General features: G+C 43.7%; 1 protein-coding gene across 4 annotated transcripts in view; it reads right to left on the bottom strand.

Moving 5' to 3' along the window:
* The window catches only part of JAML (junction adhesion molecule like), a 27,387-nt gene continuing 10,565 nt past the window's right edge, over positions 1-16,822 (bottom strand). For all 4 annotated transcript variants that reach the window (XM_081063822.1, XM_081063824.1, XM_081063823.1 and 1 more), the window contains 7 exons: positions 15,501-15,726; positions 11,936-12,048; positions 9,137-9,374; positions 6,015-6,153; positions 3,485-3,545; positions 2,159-2,245; positions 1-508 (listed from right to left, as the gene is read on the bottom strand). In XM_081063822.1, coding sequence (XP_080919948.1) covers positions 416-508; positions 2,159-2,245; positions 3,485-3,545; positions 6,015-6,153; positions 9,137-9,374; positions 11,936-12,048; positions 15,501-15,726 — 957 coding nt within the window. In that variant the 3' untranslated portion in view covers positions 1-415. The remainder of the gene's footprint in view (positions 509-2,158; positions 2,246-3,484; positions 3,546-6,014; positions 6,154-9,136; positions 9,375-11,935; positions 12,049-15,500; positions 15,727-16,822) is intronic.

Raw genomic sequence — 16,822 nt, forward strand, 5'->3', positions numbered from 1 at the left:
GATGATTTCCACAAACCACATTTATTTAAAAGAGATAATTTGCCAAAGGAGTCATTTGGGTTGGCTTTTCCTGCCGTGATTCGTCCCAGTAACGCATGCACAGAGAATGTAGTTCAAGCAAGTGTCTGATCTGATGGCGTGCTTGAGGCCGCTGCGGCAGCTCAGCCAGGGTCCCCATGGCCAGTGTCCCACTCCAGAGGGACCAAGTCCAGGCTCCCCTCATCGGGGCCTATTCCTCCAGAGATGCCCCATATTTCTGCCAGGCTCCGAAGCCTCCATCTTCAGTCCTCTGACCAACCAATGAGGCGGGAGGACAACTGGGAAAGACGGGGGTTTCTGCAATAACTGGTACAGCGACTTGGGACACAAAGAGGAGAGTCTCTGCCACTGTTAAGGATGAAGTTCTCCTTTCTTCTCAAAAGGCTTGCTTTGTCTTTGGTATTCCCCCAGCTGACTTGTTTTCAAGTGAGTTATTTGGTGCTGACCTCTGAGAAGGCCAAACTGGGTACTGCAGGGGAAGAAAGGAAACAAACAAAACACATTTGTAAAAAGTATTTCAACTGTAATAGTTAACACTCATTGAGCTCTTTCTGGCTATCTGGCCCAATTCTGAATTTCACCTGTACTATCTCTTTGGGTCCTCACCACCGAGGAGGTAGTAAGGAAACTGAGGCTCAGAGAAGCTGAGTTAGCTGCCCACGATCATTCTAAGTCAGAGTCAGGATTTGGAGCGGGGTCTGTCCAACGTCAAAGCTCGTGATCTTGAGCACCGTGCTACACAGCCCCAGAAGGGGACACAGTACGGTGCCCCCTTCATGTAAGTCACTTGTAAGTCAGTTGACTCAATTCAACAACAAAAAAAACCCGTGCTCCCTATCAGATAACACCTCTATACCTGAGGTCTCAAACAAGTAGCCTGAAGGGCAGAATTCATCCACAGGCTTATTTGATTTGGCACATAGTGTTTGAAAACAAACTGACCAGTCCCTGAAGGCCTTTGAGTTTGTGGCCCTGGCCTCTCAGCACGCTCACTTTATTGGATCCGTTTCAAGAGGACAGAGGTGCTATTTTCTGCAGAGTTTAAATCACAAGCATCAGCACTGAACGTGGGAAAGGCAGCTTTGAAGACAATTCACTCCTATATTAGCTGTAGCTCACAGACTTCCTGCGAACAGTGTCACCCAGGTGTGTGACTCGCTCAGCAGCAGCCACAGTACAGCTGGACCAGCAGATCTCTAAGAGGCAGGCAGAGGCCTGGCAGTTACTATGGTATCACAGGGCAATAACGGCAGAAGGATGTGGGGGGGGGGGGACTATATTCAACTGCAATTTCAGAGTGGAGCTACTGTTTCACTGGGTGGAACCAGGCCAGGTCTCTGATCTCACACTTCCCTGGCAGAGTCTTTCTCTGCTGCAATCATCAGGGAGTCATGTGTCCTTAATGCCGGTGCGACAGGAACAAACACAAGCCATCAGCCACCCCCACAAACAGAGGAGGCCAGCCTTCCTGACCCCAGCAGAACACTGCACCCTTCATAGCCAGCTATACTTAGTCATGTCCCTTGCCAGCTCCCTCTTTTTGTCCTCACCCCTACTCACTACACTCCAGGTGCCTTTTCTAGGTGCTGTATTTCCCTGGGGAGTTTAGCCAAGAGAAAGAAGTACAGTATGGAATTCAGCATGCAGGCTTCCTGGCTGAATTAGATTATGGCAATGCAAAATAAGTCACAGGAAAAAAAAATCTAAGAGTTGGAAGGGACCTTTGATAGAAAGGGAAACAATCCCTTGCAACACAGCGCTTGCCCAAGGGTCTATGGTGCCCTCTTCCTTAGGCTGTGTTGAGCCAGGGTTGTACTGAGGAGGCAGACACTTTGCCTATCCCCAGGGAAGGTACCTCACTTCACCACTAAATCGATCACCTCTAGCCTTTAACGCCCCTTAATGCTCGAGACTGGGTATGAAGGCAAGTTTGAGATTACTCTCCTATCCAGCAGAGCTTCAGTTTCTAACTTTCCTACTACTTAGAAAAATCTCGGCCCTCAGCAGAGTGACCTCCCCAGATGACCTAGTCACACCCACACCCATAAGTTTGCCATAGTCTTCCCAGCTCCTCCCACTTCCAGACACCTGGCTCAGCTGGTCCCAGAATCATCCTCACCATGGTCATGTAGGTGGCCTCCGATTTTTCACTTGATTCTTCTTCCTCGATCACCTCGTGTGTAGTTATTGAGGAGTAAACATGTTTCTACAAGGGGAAAAAATGGTATAAATAGCATCAGATTCTATAGCAGTGGATCTTATATGCCAGAGAAAAGGCCATCTACTACTATTTGCAGGGCATCAATCACCAAAACCAGCAGGTTCAGAGCGTTATTCAGAGCTGGGGTATTATAGATAATGATAATTCAGTCCTCAGTCTTCCCCCAAATTAAGAAATTTAACTTCAGCAAAGAGTACTATCATAAGAACCAAATTCTTTGCACAAAAGCCAAACAGTCTTTGTTTGATGGGTGTTTAGGTAGCAGCAGGAGTCCTTATCGTGCCAAATTAGATCTACTCTGTGGTTATTTTCTTCTAATTAGAGACATGACAGGATGGCTGGCATTAGGCAGTAGCTAATTGCCATCAGCTCTTTCAGAGGGTTTATATGGTAGGGACAGCCCTCTCTGAACCGCTGAACATCTGAAGTTGCTGGTACTTTGTGATTCCCGTCGCTGACACTATCTGGGGAAGCAATGTCATCCAGTGAAAAATTCCTGGGCTTCTGGAGACCCCTGCACTGTGTTGTGAGAAAACCCTACTCTTGGGTCACAAACAGCCCAAAAGATGGAAAAGTAAATATTCTAAGAGGGGTTTTTTAAAGTTAAAGAAAAATGAGTTTAAGGAAATGAATCCATTTCTCCAGCCTCTAGCAGCAATTATTTATTGCTCCATCTCAAACTAACATGGAAGAAAAAGTGCTTCTTGATCTGTGTTTCTAAAGGTCCCTGAATATTTCATGTTAATATTTAGCTCCTTCTCTTAACTCCTGAATGTATCATAATTCTCCCTTATATTTACACAGTGTCTCACTGATCATGAAGCACCTGCATATCATCACGTTATTGGAACCATACCACAGTGCAAATGTTGGTCCTTATCCTGGGTTTACTGATGAGAAAACTGAGGCTCAACGAGGTGGCAGAGCTGGGCTTGAACTGGGACTTTCTGACTCCAAATCTAGTGCTCTTTCCTCAGGCCCAACCAGGATATGCTGCCCATGCTGGGCTGGCCCCACCTGACTCACTCCCTTGGGGGCTTTTATTCCAGGGATGCAGATTTCCCGAGCCCCTGCTCTGTGTCAGGTGCTGGCCTACATGCTGAGATATCACTATGAGTAAGACACGAGTCACAGAGGAATGATAACAAACCACCTTGATACTGGAGCAGTATTCACCTCGCCCTCACTGGGCACAACGGCAAAATGGCAGAGTTCTTCTCTTACCTCTGGGTGAGCCTTCTTGGTGTTCTCCAGGCTTTTTACCAGGGCTATGGAAGTCACTGAACTGCAAGGCATGAAAAGCATGTGGAATTAACTGGCGAGTACTGTGTATATTCAAGGACTGCCTACGTGAGACCCTACAGAGCTTTGTGAAGAGAGAGACACAGTAGAGCAGGAACTATTCTCTCTCGACTCCTACCTAGCTCACCTTGAAGTCTGAGAAGTGCTTCTCTTTCGTGGAGAACAGGAGGCATTCTGGAGATACTAGTCTGGGCTGAACAACAGCTTCCACTTCTCCATTGTCACTCTACATTTCTGTCTACAAAACTGCTAAGTGAATGAACAGAAAGGGGCACGGGGACATGCTGCTGCACCAGCAGGGGGCAGCAGAAGCTCAGTGAGACACCCAGTCCGAAGGGCTCCTGGTCTCTCCCAGTAGGAGGCCAAACTGAATTATCCCCACAAACATCCCAAACACTGAGCTCTGGTCCCTTCCAGGCCCGTGGCCTTTGATATCGTGACCATTTGCCTTCTGCATTTTGAGTGAATATTTTTTTCTTTTTTCCTTTTTTGGCCTAAGGTAGAGTTTTGAAAGATAATAAAGAATCCGTATTTTTTTTGTCTCAAAGCAGAAATATTTTTATTGTATTTTCTGATTATAAAGTTGTATAGCCTCATTGTAAAATAATTCACATAATACAGAAATGTACAGCTGGAGGCTGACGGTCCAGTAAACCCCTACCGTCACAAGACCCACCCTCCCCTTTATCCCAAATTACCACTATTGATATTTAAGAATTATCCTTCCAAATCTCTCTCAATGCAAGTGTAAGTATACTCACACAAATATCACATAATTTTCTTTTTTATAAACATGAGGTCATACTACAATATTTTATAATATAGAATTGGACATCTTTCCATGTCATTACATACATGCAGCGTTGTGTGGTAATTCATTGAATGGAATATTGATTCTTTGAATCATCACCTTTCTGACAGACACTGAGGATGATTTCAATTTTGTGTTTTTTCTCCCCCTTTTCCACCTCCCACCCCCACCCCCACCCCCCACACACCCCCTTTTGGTTCAAGCCGTTGTTTCTCAGTGCAGTTGTGTAGGACACAGCTCCCTGGCCCACGCTGGTATTGTGAGCCTTGCGCTGCCCCCCAGCTGAGGCAGTCGGTTGCCAGTCGTCAATCAGCTGCTCACAGCAGCTCACAGCAGCCCACAGCAGCTTACAGCAGCCCACGGCCGCTCACACTGGCTGCCGGCTACTCACGCTGGCCACCAGCCACTCACGCTGGCCACCAGCCACTCACGCTGGCCACCGGCTGCTCATGGCAGCACATGGTAGCCCACAGCAGCTCACGCCTACCTCCGGCTGCTCACGATTGTTCACAATCTTAGCTGTAGAGGGCGCAGCTCACTGGCCCACGTGGGAATTGAACCTGCGACCTGGGTGTTAGGAGCACAGCGCTCCAACCTCCTGAGCCACCGGGCCGGCCCTCAATTTTTAATTATAATCAATGCTATAGTGACTATATTTATGCACATATCTCAGCATATCATTCTGATTATTTCTTTAGAATAAACTAGTAGACTTGGAAGTACTACTCTTCATTTTGAGAAAAATTGAGGCCCAGAGGGCAGGAAGTGAGCTGATATGAAACCCAGGTTGTCTAACTCTCGGTGCAGCGCTATCAGCATGCTCAGAGCAAAGACCCTCAGAGAAGCCAACTAAGTCAAAACCAAGTCAGAGATCCCCTGGGGAGTAGAAGTGCAAATGTAGCAGGCACAAGCACTTTCTGTAGCATCCATAGGGAAAGGAGACTCAAAAGTCATATGTGGGAGCCCTTTCCCATTGACACTATTTCAACAAGAGTCCATTTGCCCTAGCAACATATTTCATCAACAGTTGGGTACAGTGAAGGATGTGCCTGCCAACAGCCAATGAAACACTAGTGCCCACGTCACAGCATCTGGGCATTTTTGAGACACAGGGAGAACTACTGATGAAATTTAAGCCTTTAAAAACACATTTCAACAATAAATAATTTAGGACTTGAGGGCAACCATTCAAAAACAGCCTGTCATAATGAGAATGTAGTCTTTTAAATAAAGCCACTGACAGCCCTCAAGGTCTGAGCTTCTATATGAAGCATATATTATGGATAATTCAAAAATCATTTAACTCAGGCATTGAATGGCGTCATTATAATTCTTGCTTAAGATTTATACTTTTAATTATTCTCTATTTAGACCACCCTTTGTGAAAGAGCTGGGAATCTTTGTAATTTGTACCAAAGCGAATGAGGATGGTATGGAAATGTAAAAGGCCTTTCAGGAGCAAAGGGGCAGGGATCACTATACAGATGATGTCTAATGTGACATCATCCACAGATGATTCTATTTTGAAATACCCCCTTCTGTGAAAATGGCAGTTAGGGCCCTATCACTCTCTTCCACTTCAGGTTAGAGGCAGTCCTGCACCTCCAGCCTCCCAACCCAAGAAGGGAGAGAGCCCTGTACCTCTTATTCCTGTGGGTCCTCTTAACGATCAATATCAGAACAGGAAGAAGCAGGATAGTGGCACAAACAATCCCCACAATGATCACCAGCTGATCACCGCCCAGGATCTCAGGTCTGCGAACTACTGGAGTCACTGGTGCTTGGGAAAAGAGAAAAGCAATGAGGGCCTCAATGTTCCAGAAAAGAGCTGAGAGCTCCCCCAGTTCTATACCAAGTACCAGGTCAGGAAGTGTGGGGAGAAGCCAGACTCTACCCAGTGTTAAAACACTAGGACTCTAGCTTTCCCTATTAGATTGAGAACCAAAGTCTGATCCCCTGGCTTACGGTTAAAATACACATTAAGGTGGGTGGAAGAAGAGGATAACATCTCACCTATAGAATTTCCTTTTGTATTAACAAATCTGTCTTAAAATGTGATTTACCAAATGTCATAGAAATAATAGACATCTTATAGGCTACTGATCTTTCTATGGGAAAGTGGTTGTTTTCAAAAGGATCTACTCATATACTACAACCCTCGGCCCCATGGTCATGATACTGAGTATGGCCTTCTGAGGCACTTCAACCCATATGGTACCCTTCACCCATTTCCTCAATTCACTCTAAATACATACATCAAAGACCTTCTGGGGGCCAGATATCACCAGACATGGAAAATACAAACATGAATAATGCATGGTCCCTGCCTCCAAGGAGAAGAACAAACAGGTAAACAGAAAACCACAGACTGTGATGAGTACTATGATAAAAGTCCATATGGGGAGCAGAGGGGCACAGAGAAAAGGGTACCAAATTCCATGGGGAGCAGAAGATGAGAATTTGTCAGCAAAAGTTCTAAAGTTTAAGCTGAAACTAAAGTTAAAGGAAACATCAAGTTTGGGGGGCAGACAATATGGAGAAGGACAGAGGGAACATTATGCACAAGGTCTGGAACCCTGACAGGATGGTGCTCTTAGAAACTAGAAATAGTTGCATTAGTGGGTGTGGTGGGGAATGAGGCTAAAGAACAGGGTCTAAGTCATGAAGAACCTTGATTAGCTCAACCAGAGTTTTGTTTGTTTGTTTGTTTGTTTTGTTTGTTTTGTTTTTCTGTAGGCAATGGAGAAACCACTGAAGATTGTAAGGAGTGGAATAGAATGTTCAGATTTGTGATTTAGAAAGATGGCACTGATAGCTGCATGAAGAATGAGCAGTGGTTAAGAATGAAAGCAGAGGCTACTTAGAGGCCTACAGTCCAAGACAGAAATAAAGACAACTAGACTAAAGTGGTGGTGATGAACTGGAAAGAAGGCAGATTCAAAGTCAGTAGCAGAAATGACAGGACTCGACCTGCTGGTTTAGGGGTCATGGGAAAAGGAAGACTCAAGTACAACTCCCAGGCACCCAGTTAGAATAACTGTGGATGATGATGGCGTTAAGTGAGATTGAGGAGATGGGCTGGGAAGAGATGCAGGGGGAGGTTAGACATGTTGTATTTGAAGTGTTTGCGGAATATGTGGGTGAAGTTCATATAGATATATAAAGATAGATAAATCGTGTCCACCATAGAATATATTGAATATGTATACAATATAGTGCCCAATACTGCTGAGGTAAAGAAGGCTGCAGATGTGCAGTTAGAGTACCATAGGCGACCTAAGCTGGAGCAGACGAAGAAGCAGAAGCCAGAATGCAGGGCGCTGAGGAGTTAATGGAAGATGAGACAGCAGACACCCCACACAGCCCTTTAGCAAGCTATCTGGCTATGTCAAGAAATATATAATTGATTGTGGTGAAGGTTGCACAACTCTGAACATACTAAAAACCACTAAGTTGTACATTTTACACTCGATCTTAGCCAAAAGGCTGAGAAGCAATGAGTTGTACATTTTAAATGGGTGAACTGTATGGTACGTGAGGTGTAGCTCAATAAAGCTGTTTTAAGAAAAAAGAAGATATAGGATGAGAGCTAGAATAGACAAGGACACAGGTAAGAAGAGTTGAGCATATTGATTAGGTTGGTGCAAAAGTAATTGCAGTTTCTGCAATTATTTTTAACCTTTTAAACCGCAATGACTTTTGCACCAACCTAATATATGCTGAATGGTAGAAACCAATGGAAAATGAGAGCTTCAAAAGCCATGTTGTGAGGTTTCTGAGAAGGAGAAGAGAATGCACCTGAGCACAGGGGTTCCGATGAGCCCAAGCAGAAGGGAGCTGAGGACAGCAAGCCAGAGAGAAAGGCGGGGGTAGATACAGGCATGCTTGTGGGCAGGGAGGGCTTGGGAGTTGAATGAGCTCCCACTAATGGCTTGCATTTTGTCTGTGAAATGGAGACAAGATTTCTGAGAGTGAAGAAACCCATTTGTCCTGCTTGCCTGTCCAGCTGGGACTCTTGGCTATCAACAAGAAGGTGCCTCCACAGACCTAAGTCTCTGGTCAAAGGGACTGAGGTGTGTCCCACCCTCACCCCCATCCCTGCCCCCAACCCACCACAGCCAACCCCTGAGGACCCCAGTGAAAAGCAAAGTCCACAGGCCACAGCCTGACTGTTAACTGGGTTATGATTTAACTTTAACCCCTCACTTATCCACCACTCTCAGTCAACACAATTGAGTCTTTATTCTTCTACACTCTGGCCTCAATGCACAGTGTTTGCCAGAATACGAACCTTTGATCAGAAAACCTCTATTTTTGGTTCTGGTCCCTTCCTGTTTTCTCTCTGTTCTTTGCTATCTCTCACCAGCTCAGGATCATTTTCTCCTCTACTACAGAGCATACAGCCTCTCCTTTGAAGCTAAGTAAAAATGACTTTGAACATCAACTCCAATTCACCTCTGAGCTTCTCTATCTTTAAATTGGTAGATTGCTCTGGCAATGAGTGAGGTCTGGCAGAGGGCTGGTGTTCACTAAATATTGGCTCCTTTTCCCTTGACCTACCAGGAGGGCCAGAACTGGGATGAGGCAACCAAGGTTTCCAGGGCACCAGATTTAAAGAAGCCTCACTCTCAGGGTCGTGCATCACCTGCGAGTGATGCCTCCTTTAATTTTGTACCTGAAAAGCCTTTCGGGTCTCACCCTAGTCCTGGCCATGCCAACCAGCTATGAGGTCCCTCTTCCCTCTTTAAATAAAAATGAGATACTTTGGGGCTCCTTCCAATTCACTTTCAGCACAATGGTCTTTCTGAATGTCAGGTTCCCCAGGTGGATAGTGCAGGTGTAGCTTCCTCCATCGGACTCCTTCACTCCTTGGAGCATGATGGAGCCATCATTGCGGGCAGTGTTCCCCACCAGGTTTACACGGTTCTGGAAGCTGCCCCAGTTCTGAGGGTACCCCACAGGTACGCTGGGTTTGGCGTAATAGTGCAACACAATCTCCTCCTAGAAGGGAAAGGCAAAACGTATGAGATTGCAAGGACTGGGGGTGGGGCAGCGTGGGGAAGGTTGAGAGGCCCTGAATGTGCAGGTATTAATGGTATTATCGGAAAGTATTAGATAATATGAAGGTGTGAACACACACATGCGTGCAGGCATATGTAGTTGTGAAGGATGCTAACAAACTATGAACAACTGTTCCATCTGAAGAGAGGGACGAGGAAAGTGGGAATGAGGGGCTTTCACTTTCTACACTTCGCCAGTAAAAAGAAGTAAAAGTACACCTTTACTTTTTATGACATTTCCAGTTTGATTTCCAATAGGAAATCTGAAACACGACTAAAATGGAACTCTAAGTTTTTTCCCCCAAGCCAGTTTATTCTGGTCCATCCCGTTTTGGTAAATAGCAACACCTTCTTCCAGATGCTCAGGCTAAAACTCTCAGAGTTATCCTTAACTCCTCCTTTCTTGAACAAGTCATACCTAAAATCCCTCAGCAAATCTACCACCGCTAGCTGCAAAATCGATCCCAAATCTCACCTCCTCCATGGTTGCCACTCGGGTCCAAGCCACCATCTCTCATCTGGATTCCTGCAAGGAGCTTCCTTACTTGTCTCCCTAACTTACTCCCAAATACAGTCTATTCTCAGCAGATGAATCCTTAGAAACATAAGTTAAATCATGTTACTCCTCTGCTCAAAACCCTACAATTTCTACTAAAAGTACATGATATGCCCCACCCCATTTTCCTCTCTGATTTCATCTTCTACTTGTTCTTCCCTCACTGACTTGGGTCACTTCACTCCAGCCGCAGTGACCTTGCTGCTCCCTGAGTACTGGCCTCAGGGCCTTTGCGCTTGCTGCTCCCGCTACCTGGAACATACTTCTTCCCAGATATACATGGTTCGTTCCCTCACTTCCTTCAGACCTCTGTTCAAACGCCACCTTGTCAGTGAGGCCTCCCTGGCCACCTAGTTAAAACAGCCAACAAGACTCTGCTTTCTTGTTCTCCACAGCTCTTATTACTACCTGATGTAGTTAGCATTTATTTCTTCATTATTTTACTGTGTATCTCCCTCCATCTTGATTGTAAGTCCCCCATTAGGGCAGGGGCTTACACTGCATAGCAGATGCTTAAATGAATAGGTGCTGGAATTTTTATCAAGGGATGTAAACATTATTTTTTAAACAGCTTTTAAGAAAAGGAAGTAGAAATGTGTATATAGACACAAAAATGAATAGAAAGACTTGGCCCCTAACCTCTTGTCTCTTGTGATTCAAATTCACAAGTCAAAATGTCAATTCTCATCCTATTTTCTGTTGTGACTCACTTGGTGGATGACATTTAAATGCATGACAAGCTCCTGGGACTACATATAATTCCCCATAATCTGCCATGATACCACCCTTTCTGACCCACTCAGACAGCATATAGAAATCAAGCAATTTTTTTTAAATGAGTTGTTTTATTTATTTATTTATTTATTTATTTATTTATTTATTTAAGGAGGGTGCAGCTCACAGTGGCCCATGCAGGGATCAAACTAGCAACCTTGGTGCTACCAGCACCATGCTCTAACCAACTAAGCTAACCGGCCACCCCAGGAATCAAGTAAGTTTAAATGACTTTTTTTATAGGGATGATCTGGAATATGTCTTAATGTATAAAAGCTAAAACTTTCATAAACTTTCCACCTTACTTTTATTAACAATGAGTTACTTGGGATGTCCTTCACAACACCACAGCTTGACCCACAAGTGAATCACCATGCCATATTTCTATTCTACATATTTCTATTCTTCTATTCTATTTATATTTCACATCTACCGGTGTAGTGAACAAACTTACTATTTATTGCTTCAGAGTTTCCATGAAATACTCCTCACCCTGGCCCCCAGGATCTACTAATTCCAACACCTGAAGCATCCATGAAGACAGAGGAAATTCCCTCCATCACATAAATGGGGCAATGGAGCACAGAAGAAAACTCACAAAAATAACCCAAATAAGAATAAGAATGTAATCATTCTTATGTCTAGCCCATAGCTTTCCTGGCTAGGCCACAAAAATCATCCCCTTCATTCTTCCATGGACTCTACAAAGAGAAGAAGGGAGAAGAGGATAAAAACTAAAATGCAGTGGTCAAGTCTTATACAAATGCTTTATCTCCCTCCATCTTGATTGTAAGTCCCCCATTAGGGCAGGGGCTTACACTGCATAGCAGATGCTTAAATGAATAGGTGCTGGAATTTTTATCAAAATTTTTTATCAAGGAATTTTTATCTCATATATGCATCTTCACTACCCTAAAAATTATACATTTTCTTCTCCTTCTCCTGCTCCTTCTCCTTCTTCATTATCTTCATTAGAGTCGTTTTTCCTATCAGGAAGCTAAAGTTGCCCAGCCAAGTAGCTGAGTTAGAAGGCCCAGTTCTGACAAGATCCGGAGCCAAGCCCTTGCAATGCCACCGCATGGGACCTGGTGCCTAGATTCTCCCTCTCCCCGACTGTCCTGACACCATCAGCCAAGGGCTTCTACCACACAGTGAAGGTTCCTCTTCATTACCTTGGCGTGCTTTCCTGATGAGAACATCCAGTCTACCTTGGTCATGCGTCTCTCTTCGGTGCTCTGGAAAACACATCCCATCTGAATCGAATCACCCACATTGACCATGAGCTCTGGGAGAAAAAAATGACAAATCAAGTCAAACCCAAGATATAATCTATAGAAGCCAAAGAACTTCTAGAAGACATAATATTTAGCCAAACATTCTCAACAGTAAAATAAATGTTAACACCAAATACTGGACACATTCTTTCCACAGATCATCCTATATGGACAAGGGACTCAGAGGCCTCTCACTCAAACCAACAGACACTCTGAGGGTAAGAGAATACCCTCTAGTTACCTACATACATCAAGTCTGAGAGCTCCTGTTGTCTTCATACTAAAATAAACACTTTCTGGTCCTCTTTAATTCCCTTCTCCCTTCCCTTTTCCATAACTTTTTCCATGATCCCAAACTCCACTTCAAGTTTATACTAATGAAAGTACGGAAAATCTTGAAGCCCACCACTTTCTGTTCACCTACTTAGATACCCACATCTGCTTAACATAAACAGGAAGTGGAAAGTTATATACCTCTCATTCTTATATATAACCCCTGGCTCTCCTAACTGAAAAACTGAATCATGGTGACTTTCCTCACTTCTTTTATTCTTTTTACAAGTTGTCTTAGGACTTGCTTAGAACAGTTCTGGCTACAGAACAGGTCACAGGACTCCTTGCTAATTAAGCCAAGACAATAGACAGCTTTCCTCTGACTTTTCTTTCTGTTTCAATCCCCCAGTTCTCCCCATCCCTCTCTCCCTTCTTCTGGCTTTCTAAGTCCTACGCTCTTCCTTCTGCTTATTTGTATAAGCAGCTGACCTCATCATATGTTTATTGCATAAGTTATTTCAAGAGGTCCTTGAAAATGAAAACAATTAGATGTTTCTGATTTTCTTCAATAATGCTCTACACAAATCAACCACAAAGTCAACTAAAAAATAAAAGGCAGGATGGTATTTTAGGTAGACTCAAGCCTAGGTCTTAACTGGGCAAAGTTCCCTCAAAAATATCATTAAGCAAAGCTCATGTAGTAACAAACACACTGCATAAGCTGACCTTTTCATCTAAATTTTTCCTTGGGAGAACATTAACTTCCTGCCCAGCAGGAGAAATGCGTAATGGGAGGGAAGCAAAAGAAAATATTATGAACTCAAAACTCTATAGAGGGTATTATTTTGAAAGTAATAAAAATTCACTCCAAAGAATACCAGTAGAGAAGGAAACACCCTCAAATTCCATCAACACATTAAAAACTGAACTCTATTTTTTAAGTGTAATAATAATGACTAAACCTTCTGAGTCCTTTCAATACACCAGACACCTTGTACATACTATATTAGCTAGTCATTACAACATTTTGAGATATGCACTATTACACTCCCATTTTACAGAGGAAGAAAGTGAAAGAGACCAAAGCCACATGGCCAATAAAACATAGAGCTTGAATTCAAACCCAGGCCTGAGTGAAAACAAAGCCCAAGCTTTCTCACTCACTACACTGTACCACCTCACATAAGTGGAAGGATGGCTGATTCCAGAGCCAAGCACAGGAAGTTAGTATTATTTTTATTTGTAAGAATATTGTCTATAGTATTTAACTAGGAACTATGATAAAACGAATTAAAGTAGTAGAATCAAAAAAATTGTAATCTGGGCCGGCCCGGTGGCGCAGGCGGTTAGAGCTCCATGCTCCTAACTCCGAAGGCTGCCGGTTCGATTCCCACATGGGCCAGTGGGCTCTCAACAAAAAAAAAAAAAAAAAAAAAAAAAAAAAATTATAATCTGAAGGGTAAATTTTGTAAAGAAAATTATAGATGGCTGCACAAATAGAATTTTCACGTGGGAGGAGACAACCTCCAGCAAGCAAGTTGGACAACTTTGCACTGGCCACCAGGCGAATTGTTAGGAATTGGATCTATTCCCACTCTGGCTAGAGGGAAAAATAAATACAAGGTGCTCCACCAGCTACTGGGAAAATACATAACCACCCCTAAATTTGTGCTAGCCTGTTTCCATTGATTCAACTCTTAAAATCAGCTCCTTTTGGCTTCTTCCCTCTGTGTCTCTTCCAAGCAGGAAAAGGCATCCATTTTGTAGGCTATGCTTGTGTGGACAAGTGTTTTGGACATGGCATCAGAGGACAAAACAGAAGGCAGAGTAACGCCAAGATAATCCTTGGGAACACAGGCAGCTGATTCATTTCCTCTTCCTAGAGAACCACAGGTTTGGAATCAAAAGAAACATGCCAATTGAGAAACAGTAGAAAAAATTAGGAGGGAGACCAGAGGCTACCTTCTACAACTCCATTTTTTAGAAATCAAATTCAAGTGAGGGACACTAATTCAAGAATTTCATTCATTCAACAAATGCTTATTGATTGCTTACTCTGTGCCAGGCTCTGTGCCCAGGGCTGGTCAGAAGACAAAGAACACAGACCCAGGCAAACAGGAAGACGCAACTGAGCAGGTATGATGAGTATCACCAAAGGGGAGGACAGGGAGCTCCAAAGGAGCTTATTAAAAGAGTGGACCTAAACTGGGTGGTGGGGAGGAGGGGATCCAGACTTGAGTTCCCTAACTAGACTGTAAGCTCTCCTGAGGACACAGACTTTCCTTCTATCTCACACTTTTAAAGAATGTATTGAATTCTGTGCTTTTCAAACTTTTTTTTTCCAGTTATTAGTTTCAGGTGTACAAAACGATGTAATAGTTAGACATTTCACCCCTCACAAAGTGATAACCCTCCTCCCCAAATCTATTGCCCCTTTGGCACTGTACTCAAACTTTTTTAAAGCAGCAGAATTCTTCCTTCACACAAAATCTTACCTGGAAGCCCAATGAATCAAACAGGACAATGATAAAGGACTTTGGTTGCAGTGGAGGTGGAAGCCTGAGGTCGTACCTGACTAGCTCATCTATCAAACCCTCCCCCACCCCCAGTCTCACCCTTTGTGTGGCCTACCTGGTTCCTTGGACATTGAGGGTTCTACATGAGCACCAATCTACTCATGTCACTCCTTCCATTTATAAATGGGAAAATGAGAACCAAAGATGTTAGAGAAATCTGCTCATTTCTTTTATATTCCCCAAAACACCTAACATAGGTACCCGAAAAATATGGACGTGTCATCAATGTGGATAACTGATACGAAGTATCAGGGTATGGTAAAAAAAACATGGACTTTGTTGTCAGAGATGACAAGGTTCAACTACTGGACATGATATTCAATAAATAGGGGTCCTTAGTCACTTAACCTCTCTAAGCCTCGTTACTTCATCTGTAAAATGAAACGAACAGTACTTCCTTCACAGAATTTTCAAGAGGATGAAATGTGCTTAAAGGAATAATAAAGTAATAATCATCATTATTTTTATTTAAAGAGCACTATTTTTTGAGGACTCACTCTGTGTTAAGTATTGAACCCAAAGGCTGGCATTTACTCACAAAAACCTGTTCCCTTTCCCCTTTGTACATCAAACCTCCTATTCCTTCTTCGTTCTCTAAGCAAGCATTCACGTACCTTTGGGCTCCTCTGGTAGTACGTGCAGCACCACTGTTTTTTTGAACACGTGGCTCTCCATTTCAAGACGAATTTCACAGGTATACGTTCCCTGATCAGCCTCTTCTACATTTTGGAGCAGGAGAGAACCATCATTGCGTGAGATGTCCCCCACCAAGCTCACGCGATTCTGGAAGCGCCCCGTGGGCACACTGAGGTTGGCGTAATAGTATAGCACGTAATCATCCTGGAGGATAACACAACATCGGGGAAAATCTCAAGTCAGTGGCAGCACACCTAGGAATCTGGATTCAAAAGACCCTGTTCTGTGGAGGCAGCATAATCGTCATCACCATCGTGATCACAAAGTACATGTTACCCAGTTAATAATAATCATGTGCCAAGCTTATTCTAACTTGCACAAGGTTCTATGGCTCATTTATACAAAGACAAATGGAGAAACATGGTCCACACATTTTCATTTCTAACAGTTTAAGGTAAAATGTGACTCCTACTCTGAAGATCACTCTGGGGATTCAAACTCATAACTTTTGAAAACCACCTCCCATCCTCACCCCATCTTCAGCCATGGCCCACAGATTAGATGGCATTCAGAGGCATGATGCAATCACACTGGCCGGCTGTTGGGAGAATTACCAGCATTTTGGCTGTCACTCCTTTCTTGACAGCCCTCCTCTAGCCAGCACATATCATGAGACATGAAAAGGAGTCAGCAACAGGAAGTGATTTACAGGCTGGGAGGGGGAGCCCTGGGAATTCTTATTTCTACTTACACCATGGGAATAGCCCTCTTGGATAAATAATAATAAAAGTCTGACAGTAGCATTATAGGGATGACATGTTCTAAACTACAGAAACAATATTTCATTTGCAAACATTGCGACCTTACTGTTAGTAACACATTACTTAGGACATATTTTACAAAAGAGTATCTCCGCAAAATCCCTGGTGAGGCTTAACGTGCTGTCCGTGCCTCAAAGAGCTCCCACCAAACCCTCGCTCAGCTGTGCTGCGTGTGCTAATGCCAACAATCAAGCAGTTGCTAAGGAGAAAGGGAAGATTCCCCAGCATATAAATGGAGCAGGAGAACACTGAAAGAATCTCTTTCCCTCCCACTCTCCCACCCCCAAACCTACTACTGTTACATCATTCTTATGCTGAGTCCATAACCCTTCTATCTAGACCAATGCTTTCTCACCATCTCACCCCTCCCATGCACCTATATTACTCTACAAAGGGCAGAAATTGAGAAAAGAAACTAAAAGAACTTTCTGTGCATGTCTTTCATTAGCTTCTAAATGACCTGAAAGCTAAGCATCACC

Source organism: Rhinolophus hipposideros (assembly GCF_964194185.1).
Source record: "Rhinolophus hipposideros genome assembly, chromosome: 10".
NCBI classification, from domain to species: domain Eukaryota; kingdom Metazoa; phylum Chordata; class Mammalia; order Chiroptera; family Rhinolophidae; genus Rhinolophus; species Rhinolophus hipposideros.